The sequence below is a fragment of the Barbus barbus genome, assembly GCF_936440315.1.
Source record: "Barbus barbus genome assembly, chromosome: 29".
Lineage (NCBI taxonomy): Eukaryota > Metazoa > Chordata > Actinopteri > Cypriniformes > Cyprinidae > Barbus > Barbus barbus.
The window spans coordinates 26,253,013-26,266,291 of NC_136757.1; the positions used below are offsets into that span (position 1 = coordinate 26,253,013).

General features: G+C 39.8%; 1 protein-coding gene across 1 annotated transcript; it reads left to right on the forward strand.

Annotated features, from left to right (window-relative positions):
- The first annotated feature begins 249 nt into the window (after positions 1 to 249).
- On the forward strand, positions 250 to 13,117 carry LOC306849791 (methyl-CpG-binding protein 2-like). Its single transcript, XM_079385106.1, has 3 exons — positions 250 to 402; positions 4,875 to 5,243; positions 6,705 to 13,117. Exons 1-3 carry the CDS (start codon positions 371 to 373, stop codon positions 7,915 to 7,917), a joined length of 1,614 nt encoding a protein of 537 aa, XP_079241232.1. The 5' UTR covers positions 250 to 370; the 3' UTR covers positions 7,918 to 13,117.
- The last annotated feature ends 162 nt before the right edge of the window (positions 13,118 to 13,279 follow it).

The window sequence follows — 13,279 nt, forward strand, 5'->3', positions numbered from 1 at the left end:
AAATTGTACTAATCTACACATTTATCACAAGGCAAAAATATCTGAAAGCACATTCAAAAACTTGACTTAGATTTATGCCAAAGAAACAGGACTTTATCGCAGATTGAAATAATACAGTTAGGCACTATTATTGTGGTGTGCAATGCAGCTTTCCTCGCCCTGGACGTTGTTCCCCTCTCTGGTTAGCCACTGCTCACAGTGCTCAGCTCTCGCGAGAACGCACGCGCTACCCCCTTTCCCTTCCACCCCACCTCTCGCGAGATCTCGCGTCCGAAGGACGGTGTTGTGTTAGAGGGAGTGGGAGAGGAGGGTGAGGGGTACCCACAAAGATGTTGCGTGATTTTTTGGAAATTTATTTATTTAAATAAAAATGGCCGCCGCAGAGAGCGGAGAGGAGAGACTGTAAGTGTGAATCGCATCCATTCCCATTGTCACGGATTCCAATGTCAGGCGTCGCGAGCGTCGATGGCGTCGGTTTTGATCGTCGCTGTGATATTTTGTCAGGCAGGCGCAGCTGAGGGAAATGTTAGCCGCGCTAGCCCGCGAAGGCGTTGAGAATACGTCACTCGCATTTCTCCCGCTCTTTTTCCACGATCCGCGGACACTTTGTGCGGCACGCGTTAGTCCGGTGTCGTTTTCTGACGATACTTCAAAAACTCTCCTGAAATCTGGAGCGAAGGGCTGCCTGGGGGTTTGGACGCACACATGTTTTGTTTTGCTGATATTCGCGCGAATGTTACGGCGCTCCTGTGTTGTTTAATTCCAAAGCGCTCGCTAGCTGTCAAAAACAGCAGACTGAAGTAAGTTAGCTCGCTTGTGGCGCTGCAGGACAAGGCAGGGGACCGAAATGAGATTTGCTCCAGATAGAACTGCCTGTCCTGTTGTGGAAAGGATTGCCTAAGTGCTTAGAAATGAGGTTAAGATGCGTTTTAGTCCAGTGCAATGCTGTTGTGCTGTGTAGGTAGCTCTGCATCATCAGGTAACGTTACCGAGTTGGCCAGTGTGCTATTTCTCTGCCTAATATCACTGCGTGCGTGCGTGCGTTTCTGTGTTGTTATTGCTGCTCGTTTTGCCCCTGCAGCATGCAAACCATGTAACTCCAGGTGCAAAACACACTGTTGTGCTTCTCGCATCATTGAAATATAGATAATCAGCTTGCTTTAGCAATGCACAAGGCACTCCCATGTGAGAGCAGGCTGGTGATATTGTTGAGCTGACTTCCGGTAGCCAGCTAACGGATCTAGCAGCATCATATTTGTCTGTATGTGTGTGTGGTCGACCGCAGGGGGATTTGCACGAACTGAGTGACATGCAAGACACAATGCTTCATGTCTTCTACTTGTCTCGAAGGCTCAACTTGCATCCTGTGCAACTTCTTCCTGTGTTGCATGCTCCATGAATTCATTGCAAGGGCAGGTACTGGCTAAATTAAACCATTTGTTTGCCAGCCGTGGAATATTTTATAGTTTTAACTCAATCAGGTTATTATTTTGTACATTTATTATGAATTTCATTTGGTCACTAAAGTGTTGTTTTGAAATGTACTGGAAGTATTTTTTTTATTTTGAAATCAGAAACTGCTAGTAAATTTTTACAAAATGTTTCAGAAAATAGCATTAAGCATTACATTTTAAAGTAGAAAAACTGAAAGAATATTTTCTTGTAAAACATTCTCTAATAACCTTTATTTTACAACTTTACAGTGGGGGAAATTTTTCAACATCGTGAGTCAAAAGGAAGTTCAAATAAACACCGTTACCGTCTCTAGTTTTCCGGCGTCTTTTCAAAGATGGTTGTTCATTATGGTTAAACATGGTCCTTGATTGTCAAACATGGCATAATAATTGTTCATATTTGATAAGGTTGCCTAAGAGGAGCTGTCTAATGCACATATTCATTGATTTCCAGGTTCAAGGCCTTCGCCGCCTCCTACGTAGTACTTAATTGAACGGTCAACGTTCACAATAAAAACTTAATTATTACCAATACCAATTAGCTTTCATTATGGTTATTTAATTGAGTTGCCCCCAACAAAGTCGTGGCTTAAAGAAAACGTATGATGTGCTGGTGTTCATCTCATAAATGGGTAGTTCATGCTTAAGGTCAGATCTATAAATTATTCCATGGCTAACAAACAGAATATCTCATCTACGCCAAACGATCCAGTATCTCCCCCAGCAATAATTTCATGGAGCATGCCACACATGATACAGAAGTAAATTAATAAATGTGAATGTATAAGATTAAGTTAAAAATGATGCAAATAAGGGAAATTGTATATATTAGGTCATGCGACTGGACTTTTAATAATGTAATTGACTACAGGTGGTCCTGTAGTGTGGATCATTTTACAAATATTGACGAAATCCAAATATTCCATGTAATTTCTCATTTAACATGAGGTCATAAATGTTGCATACATAACATATATGCAAAAAATAGTTTGTTTTGCAAGGCACATTGCAGGACGTGAACTTCCCAAAAATGTTTTATGTCAGAACTGGCATATATGTTCTGCTAAAGTGATGAACTGATGCAGGTTTTGCCTAAAATAACACTTATTTTCTTGGATGGTTTATTAACAAAGTAATTGTAGAAATGCATATTCACGACACTTGCTCTTCAAAAGATATAAATCAAGAAGTCAAGTGAATATCTGCGGAAGTTTGCTTGGGTTTATTAGTTAAAACACTAGGGCCTGGTTTCACAGACAGGGTTTAGGTTAAACCAGGATTAGGCAATAGTTCAGTTAGGACATTTAAGTACTTTTATGTACATGCCTTTGGAAAAAAACAATACTGATGTGTATCTTGAGACAAAACCAAGGCACTGACATATTTTAAGATCAGTTAGTGCAAGAAACATCTCAGATTTACATATTAGTCTGGGATTAGGCCTAAACCTTGTTTGTGAAACCGGGGGTAAAAGTTAAACTTATTTTAAGAGTGTTTTATTTAAAAGTCAAGTGGAAAGCACTTTATTTTTTTTTACTATCATTTTGATCCTGACTGCTTGAAGGATTCTTTATCTCATGCTGTCAGTCCTCTTTTATGTGTCACCAAGCATTTAAATCATTTTAAAGGGTTGCCAGACCCTCAATATAACTACTCATCCTATGAAATGTTGTGATGCAATTGTTTTAGTTTGAGACTTGAGGATTTTATTTGCAATGCTTTTTGAGATTGAGCGGTCACTGCAGAACTATTTTGCCATGATTTCCATTTCTATATAAATGGTTTGGTGTGCATCTCATTTTAGGTTATAGCATAGTTTTTCACTGGGAATTTCACTTTAACTTTAAAAAAAAAAAGAAACCATCTTAAAAATGTAATTATTTATATTAAGCAACTTTTTAAAAGGATGTTTTCACTGACTTCTACAGAATGATATGATCGCTTAACAGTCTTTGGGCTCTTGAAATGTTTATATTTTATTGTTAAAAATCAAGTCCTCTTTGGTGAAAATGTGATTTCTGCTTCTGGAACCCAACTGTTGCTCTCTACTAAAGTTTTAAAACCTGTGAAATTGCATTGTGGGAAATGCTACTCCACATTGTTAGCTCACGGTTCATAGTGCAGATTAAATATTCTAGCTATACTAAGTGCAGCATGTTTAGTCATAAATTGGCTAAATAGAATTCAGATATGTACCTTTATTTGCAATATAGCATGATAATGTGCTAAAATTGAATAGCGTCTAATTAACATTTTTATTTTTTATTTGTGTGGTGAAATGGATTTTTTTATTTTATTTTACTTGTTGATGTACTGAAACATGTCAGCGACAATTTTTGCAGACTGTTAGTCATTGTTAAAGTGAGTGTAACATTAAAGAACAAAGTAACTATTTGTTTCAGCTTTATGTGCCTGGTAAACTTTGTGGATGTGTTCAACGCTTGAGTTTGCCTTCTGAATTTCAACACTGTACTGCCATCGAAAGTGACAGCATTTGAGCTTAAAACATGTGGGATCTGTTACAGTCTCCACCTTGGTAAAGTAACTGTAAATGCTAAGAAAATAACAAAAAATGTGTCATTTAATTCAGTCTGACTGTGAAAGTTTTGTAAACTGAAAGCAGGCAAGTAGTATTGTAAGAGGCGACGGAAGGAAAAGTTCAAAATAAGTAGGCAGCATGCTTTGGTTAGTTATTTTTTCCCTTTAAATCTCTTAGTTTTTCTTTGCTGTAGATATGGAGATGATTTTTGTTTCATTGTGATCTGATGTTTTTATGGGCGAAATATTGTGACCAGCATGTGGTTATGATGACAACAACATATGTTTTTAGAGTAATCTGCCAATTAAGTTGATCATTGTGTAAAAATGACAAAGAGTTTTTTGTCACCTTGAGGGACAGGCCACAGACAAGCGGGAAATTCCTCCGTTCTCTGAAGACACAATGATTCAACCTCCACGTCAAGGTTTTGCTTGACACGGGCGTCTTGACACCTCCAGGGTGGTTTCCGTGTGCCTGTAAGCAGAGTAGAAATCAAATTGAACGTGTTTCTCCTGAAGTTACGAAATAGACACATCCTAGACTCAGGTTTCACATGACGCAAAGATGTTAAGATGCGAATTGCATCAGTTTATTCGGTTAACCGAGTTTTATGCTAACACTTCAAATTCAGGCCACATCTCGCCTGCTTGTTGGTGGTATTAAATAGAGCTTGTGTGATCTGAAAATGAGCATGCTTTGATGCCAAAATATTGAATTTACGATGGCAAACGTGCAAACGCAGCACTTCTGTTCAGTTAAAAAAAATACTTCATAGACATTTTAGACAAGTGCTTGACTTGAATACGGACCCTGTCATACGTTGAATATGTTAGACTGTCATCCTGTCTCAGTGTGCCACTTATTTCTTGTGTTGTCAGCAGAGGTGAGGACAAGAATGAAGACCAGGAGGGCTCAAAAGACAAGACGCAGAAGCAGAAGAAAAACAAAAGGGAACGGCAAGATGTGGAAAAACTCGAGGCCACAGTGTCCGTTCCTCCACCCCCGCCCCTCCTTACGCAGGGGGATGTTGGACAACAGACGGAGGCAGGGAAGTCTGAACCCGTTGACCCTGAAGTTGGAGCTGCTCTCAGCGCTCCAGAATCTTCCGCATCGGCCAAGCAGCGGCGTTCCATCATTCGGGACAGAGGCCCACTGTATGACGACCCTTCGCTGCCTCAAGGTTGGACACGCAAGCTGAAACAGCGCAAGTCGGGGCGATCCGCTGGAAAATTTGATGTCTACCTGATCAAGTTAGTACAAGTTGCAGGAAGTTAGTGCTTTTTTGATATTTGTTTCGTAATGCTGCGTCCAAATGACACACATGCAACAAATCAGTCATTATGAAAGTTAAGTTATTGTGTTTGGAGAGTCTTTGACTGCTGATTAAATGGGACGGCATGCTGTTACGCAACACAACTAAACCTGTTAACACTGGAAGTACCAGTTAGGCTCTCATTTGATATGCTATATTCCCCGTTTACATATGTTTACGTATATCATGAATTATTTATTTGAATCTTATTTGTTATATACTTCTGTCCGTTACGTCAAAGCCAGCATGTGATGCTTTTGGTTTACAAAGTCCGTTTTATAGAGATGCTTTGAGTAAGAACTCCCATTTTATTATCAATGAAGTCTGAAGGTCCGTTAACACCGATAAAGAGTTTTAATAATCATTCTAAATTTAAAAGAATAGCAGAGTCCACACCAGAGCTACAACTTTAATCATAACAGCACAGGATCAGTATAGTTGGAATCCTTTCCAAAATGATTTTTTTATAGCTAATGAATGATAAAAACATAGACAGCCAATCAGAATCCATTCTGCTTTACAGAGCTCGAGCATTTAAAGTGGCAGACGACATAAATGCAGCATGTGCTTATAATAAACAGAGCGTTGTTGTGTGCTGGTGTGGACGCTAATATAGTTATCATTCTTGATATGAACGGCCTTTTAATCACGGATTCATGGCTGATTTGTTTGAGGTGGCGTGTCACTTCCAGTGTAAGACAAGCTTGTGTAACAGGTCCCAGCAGCATTTGAAGCATGATATAACAAGTCAGTGGTTGTTCGATAAATATAAATTACAAGTATAGAAAGAGAGTTGTGCATTTACATTGGTCGGGGTCACAGAGATTTGTGTTTTAGAGCCGAATGTGGATTAATTTATATGATTTGTTGGATGGCTAAATAATTCAGTGTTATGAAGTGTATTGTTCTGCGAAACAATTTGACATGAATAGGGGGTGCATGCTGTTCAACACTGATTGATGTGTCATGAGTCCCACTCTTTTTTTCTTTGATTTCATATTATTCTTATTAAAAGGTGCTTTATAAAAAATAAATGTGAAATCAAAGAAAATATTTGTATTTGGACTACGGGTTTGTATGATTTACTTCCCATAATGGATTTGTTTTATTTTATTAAAGGGTGCTTAATAAGAATAAATGTGAAATCAAAGAAAATATTTGTATTTGGACTACGGTTTGTACGATTTACTTCCCAGTCCCATAATGGATTTTTATTCTTTTTGTTTTATTTTATTAAAGGGTGCTTAATAAGAATAAAAGTCGAATTCAAGAAAATATTTATATTTGATTTACAAATTCAAATTTAGCGCGCACAAACTTTCTCAAACTTTCAAATTGTTTTCTCAAAATTACAGTCATCAATTTGTATAATACAAAATATATTGCTTTTGTTTTTCAGCCCAGAAGGGAAAGCCTTCCGTTCCAAAGTGGAGCTCATGGCGTACTTCCAAAAGGTGGGCGATACCACCACAGATCCCAATGACTTTGACTTCACAGTCACGGGCCGCGGGAGCCCCTCTCGCAGAGAAAAGAGACCGCCAAAGAAGCCTAAAGTGGTCAAACCCTCCGGCCGCGGGAGGGGGCGGCCAAAAGGCAGCGGCAAGGTACGGCAGGCCACGGAAGGGGTGGCTGTAAAGCGTGTCATAGAAAAGAGTCCGGGAAAACTCCTCGTAAAGATGCCCTTTGTGGCCCCCAAAACAGAACCAGCGGCTCCAGTGGGGCAAGCGCCAGTTGCCAAAGTGCGCCGAGGCCGCAAGCGGAAATCGGAACAGCAACCGCCGAGCACGCCCAAAAAACGTGGCCGCAAGCCAGCAGCCGCTTCGCAGTCGGCGGTGGGGACGGGCTCAGCCGCCGCGTACGCCGCCGCAGCCATCCTCACCGCCGAGGCCAAGAAAAAAGCTCAGAAGGAGTCTTCCGTAAAGCCTGTTCAGGAGAGGGCGCTTCCCATCAAGAAACGCAAAACTCGAGAGACTTTAGAGGAGTTGGAAGGATCCACCGCCGCTTCCACAACGGAGACGTTCGCACCGGTGATAGCAAAACGACTGACTGCATCAACTGTGACCCCTACTGGGGAGGAGGTAGAAATGGGACAGAAGTCTCACAAGCATCCCGACCGGAAGCACACGGATCCGGGGAACGGCAGCAGCGGCAGCGGGACGGCAACCAGCGGCAGCGGACCGAAGAGTCACAAGAAGAGAGATCAGCAAGGGCAGCACTTTAAACATCACCACCATCATCACCACCACCAACACCACCATCTGCAGGGCATGCCGCCCTCCACCTACACTCCGCAGGCTCACCAGCTCTCCCTGGGTCACTCCACGCAAGGGGGGCCGCCTGCGACCATGGAAAACGAACCCCAGGACTTGAGCACCTCCAGGCCCAAAGCGGAGCATGTGGCCTGCAGGGAGGAAGCCAGAACTGATAGCTCCTCAAGCAGGGACGCTCAGAACGCAAGCAAGATGGCCTCCTCTGACCTGCGAGGGCAGCAGACGACTGTGACGGGGGACGGCAAGGAGCTGAGAGACATTGTTCCTCCCTCCGCCGTTCCGAGGCCGAGCCGAGAGGAAACGGTCGAGTCCCGGACACCAGTGAGCGAGCCAGTGAGCTGACTGACTAAGTGACTGATCGGCAGCGGCTTAGCGCGGAGAGTTGGATGCGGTTGCGGCGAGACGAGTGATTTTTCGTTCTTTTTTACTGAGGAAAAAAAGAAAAAGGCAACAAAAATATACAAAAAAATGTAAACGTACTTAAACAAAAGGCAGCTGTTGTGTCTCGTTCTCTCTGTGGGTTGGACGCGGGGCGATAATTCTCTTTGCTTCTGGATGAATTCTCTGCTAAACTTTTTCTTTATGGTTTCCTTTTATTTCCCACTATATCTTTGTATTAGTATATCTTAGCACTCACCTAAACCAGTTATTCCTTTGTCAGAGCTTGTAGGAAGTAGAAACACACTCAAGTGGTAATGGATGCACAAGTCACTCGCCATAGTTGTCGTAAAGCGAAACTTTCCGATAAAAAATGCTCTCGAAAGTACTAAAATGCGTCATAGTCATGTCATCTCAACCCTAGCAAAAAGGTGTCCTATCAGTGTGTTCTTCCTTTTCTGTCTCAAACGAAGGGGCAAGTCTGACGGCAAGCTGAAGAAAAAAGGGCCACATTTCCGATCTCCACCTTTTCCATTTGAGTCGGACGCAGCTGTTGCAGCATCCTCACCTTTGAAATAAGACGCTAGCTTAACTCCGACAGAAAAGAACTTCCTAGTTGTGGGTTCGTGCCAAGCTGACATTTCCAGCCTGTTGGCCTGTGAAGATCAATTGAATTTGGAAGTAGTATTTCCTTTGAGTTGTTGGTATTTTAAGCGCACATGTCTATTAACTATCAGTAGTTTGGTTAACCTAATCACCTGTTTCGACGGTGCCTGAGAAAATGCGACTAGAGCGGAAAGCTCTATTTTTCATTTTCTCCGGTGGGGAAGATAAAGCACAAATGTATTTGTTAGGAAATATTGAAAGCACAGTCCAGTGTAGCATCTGGAGTAGATGGCAACAAAAGAATACGAGAAAAGGAATTTGTTATGTTTACCTGCTTTTCCCCATGAAGTACAATATATAGAGTGGCCTTGTTCTTGCGACACAAATCCCTAACAAAAAAAAAAGCATACCGTTTCAAATGATGTAGCGCTTGGTTTTATTGTGTGTGTGGTTATAGACTAATCCCATAGAGCTGCTGTTCTAAAAATGATTCTGACGGGAAAGTTAATAGATGGCTATATTTATATAATGTCTTGTCAGGCTGTAGCTGTGTTAAATGCATGGGTTGCTGATGTTTGCGTGCTTTGCGTGCTATTTATTACAGTACTCCGACATTGTCTTTCTTGTACATAAAGCCAGGTTCAGCACTAACGATGAGGGTCAAACATTATAGATACGTAAATATTTTGAATTATGAAACATTACTTGGCAACAAATGAAAGAAAAACTTGCATACATTGTACAAGACCATGCAATCATGAATAGTTCTATTAGTTTTCTAAAGCCTACTTTTTCAAAATGGCAGAACATTTGCAATCAGAAAGGAGGACACCAAATCACGGCTCCGTGCGTGAAGTTGTTAGAGATTGGACATACTAAAGATGTCTTGGTAATTAATTTGATTGTACCTTTGGGATGAAACGTAATCCTAAGGAAATTCTGAACCAAAACTGAGGAAGTTCTTCTTTGTTGATTATGTCAAATCGATTTTACAGAAACTTTACAGCACTTTTTCGGTTTCATTTTTGTTTCTTCTTCTTCTAGATGAATTGCACCTTACTTTTAAAACACCTTCACAGAATCGAATATTGGATTTGTGAGAAGCCTACCAATTTATTTGCATATATTTTTCTGGTTAGCCTTGCACAGACTTCTGTTTCATGTCCGGAGGTTGTGACTTTCTTCAGATGTGTGTTAGAATAGAGTGCATGTTCAGTGTCGTTATAAAGAGCCATTCTTCTTTTTTTTTTTAAATACCCCATATTTACCAAATTATCATGCATAAAGGCTACATTTCACTAATAATAGTGTTGGGTCAGAGTCCACCTTGTCAGCTCCGAGTCGAGTCAAAGCCCTTAGTCAATTGAGTTTGAGTGGGAAACCGTTTTTAATGTCTTGTCATCTTAATTTTATGTTGTTACTTATTTTTTAACTATCATGTTACACATGATGTGGATTCGACTGTACTCAGTAAAGGTCTGAAATGTCATAATCCGTATCGAGTTCCACCCGAGTTCATTCATAATTGCAGTTCGAGTCCAAGTATAACGTCTCTAACTTAAAGTATTTGAGATCACATTTTTATGGCCAGTAATGAGATGACAAAGGCAGTTAGTAAATGTCCTGATGTTTGAATGTTACATGCAACTCTGTGTGCTTGTCTAATCTAATAGAAATAAATCAAATGAAAATAAATATATATAAACATTAAATCCAAACCATATGATTTAAATTATGTATAAAACCAATTATTACAGACCTCTGGGTCTGAAGTTATCACAGATTATAATTTTGTATTTGAGAGTTATTGCTGTTTTGAGTGAGAGGAGTTGCTCTTTTTTTCTCTCAAAGTATTGTGTTCAGTTTTGTTTGTGTATGAAATCTTATACATTCACGGTTATTGTGGCTTGGGTGACATAGATGCTGAAAAATATGTACAACTAAACCTTAATCAGAGTCACAACACTCAGCACTTGTTAAATCTTTTTGTCTGGTAGTTCATCTAGAGTAGGGTGTTGTTTTTGATACTTGCTGTCATTTAGGGGTTCAGTTGCATGCGATAGAGAACTTACCGGTCCTTTTTTTCCAAGTGTGTGTTTTAGAGTAGACTCGTTATCTGGAATCTTAAATATTACTTTTTTTGTCGCTAAATGTGTGATTAAATTACGATCGACAATCACGAGGAGCATTGCATATTTATTTTCCCCTTAAGTCTTATTAAGATTGAAAGCGTCTCCATTCTCTTCCTCCAGCCTCCCGCTCCCTCGACCCTCACGGGGAAGAGGCACAGAGAATAAAAGAGCGTTTCCGCTCCGAACAAGGGCTATGTAATCATTTCAAGTAGTCAAAAGCAGATGAAGGAAATGGATTTTTAAGACAGAGGAACACACGGTCTGGTCGTCGCTGCAAAGGCAAACTCAGTTAATTGCTTGAGGTCAAACGGGAGACTTTAAGTGTTAAAGTCAAACACCACCGGCTCACCCTCTGTCCTCGGCAGAGTATGAGCGCTCACTTAACCGGCGGCTGACGTTGTGACCTGTCTGCGGTGAACGTCTCCCTGGTCTGACTAAACTCGGGCGGGAGATTGGAGGTAGACCAATGGATTCCTCAGCAAGCACATTTCTCAGTTACAGGTTCAGAACAGTAGCGAAGGAACGAAACCTCCAGACATGAATTGAAGTTACGACTCAACTCTCGACTCACAAGCTGCATCAGTCTGGCTGAAACAGAAAAGGTAGTGCCTTTATTTTGGGAGACTTACTAAGGTGGTAGAAGTGACCTTTGATTCTAAAGAAACACCTTTATCCCAATGAAGCAACGTGGAAGGTGAATTTACTCAAATGCTTGGATTTTATTTGGTCATTTTTCATAGGTAGAACGTGCACTGGTGTAGCATGGTTGTTCATTTTTCTTTCTTTTTTTTCCATCGGCTGGGCGTTTGTGTCCACCTAGAAATTATGTATTGTTAAGAACCCTCTGCTTTATGAACTTCTTGCCTTTTGTAGCGCTCAAAGCCCACTGACAAAAATGGAGCCCTGCAAATGGGTAAAGACAGAATAAGAAGATTACTTTTATTATTTATATATGTTGGTTTGTTTTATTTCCTTGTTTGTTTGGGTTGTTTGTGCCTCTGGCAGTGAAATATGCTTTGGAATGTCCTTGTGTCCCTGTAGCCAAAAATACATGCTATTTACGTGAACATGTATCAATATGCATGATTGCCATTAGAAGATAGGACATTGCTTGCCCTTTACTATTATATATAAGATGTTTTCAAACAGCACTCCAAGAGCTGAGCCCAACCACGCCAACCGAATCCGAAGGGTTTCATGAGGTCTAAAATACTGAATGTGTTCTGTTTAATGAAGGTTGTGCACTTCGGTCTGTTTAATATGAACAGATTTGTTTCATTGAAGTATTTTTTGATTTAAGTGATGGTAGCTGAGTTTGGGCTTCAAACACCACTCCTTGCAGTGGTTAGAGTAATTTTGTAGATTTCTGTGTTAGATTTATTTTTATTAGTAGTATTTTTATTTTTTATTTTATTTCAATTATAAATCCAACTTTGGAAATAGACCGTTTTATCTTCATAGCAATAGTACGATAGCATACCCAGCAGATCGGATATGAGATTTGTGTAACAGTAGGACTGAAGTAAAAGAAATTTACCCTTACGACTAAAATACAGCACTTTGAATCGTGCAAGGAGGACAATTTCAAGTCAAATGAAACAGAAGTTAAACTATAAGAAATAGATTCCAGTTCCACCGTGGTAGAAAGTTCATGGTCTATTTAACATAGTCTTGTGCCTTGAAGTTTCAGTAATAGAATTTATCTTTATACTGTAGTTGTATTTTTATTCCGAGTCCTGTGTTTGCCTCTTGTTGGTATTCAGTGCTTTGGATGTATTAAGGATTTATAGAAGATCAAGAATATGTTTGCCTTGCTTTATTTTCTTAATTGAGAAAAAAAAGGATAACATTAGGGAGATGTACTTGGGCAATATTGACGATGTAAAAAGCTATAGGATTTTGATGTTTTTTCATCCCTGATATGTTGAATGTTTCACAGATTATTAAGTAACGTGTGTTTGTTGGGAAATATTCTCCATTTTAACATGACCATAAAAAAACAAAACAAACTTGGCCTCAAACATAATCTTCCAATCATATTACATTTTCTGACAAAAAAAAACTTCATTCTTGAAAGGAAGGACAACGAGTCTGAGATCTGCACTTTATAAAGTATGTTTCCCGGCAGGACACCCATTAATTTTTTGTATGTATTTTTTACCTTTGTCCAAAGCTGTTTTGTTTTCATATTATTTTTGAATTTAGTTTTAAATAAAAGGGATGGGTAGTATGTATCTAAAAAAAAAAAAATGTTATTTTAACCAAACAATCCTACAGACTAGGTGTCAGTGGTTATTCACCATCTGCCAAGCTAAGTCCTTGCCTTCCTGAAAGTGAAAAGTATAGTTTGTGTCTACTTTTATAGTACTGTGTTACTGTATCATTTGTTTGCCGTATGTAACAGATACACAATAGTAAACAACATTTACCTGCTCTCTGTCTAAAACATTTATTTGACTCGCATCAGAAACAAAACAATGCTATTGTTTCCTTATTGTGAAATGAATCGGTATTCATCATCAGGGTTTTATCTATAATTTAATAATGTTAGAAAAAAACGGAGTGGCTGTAATCTGGAAATCAAAATC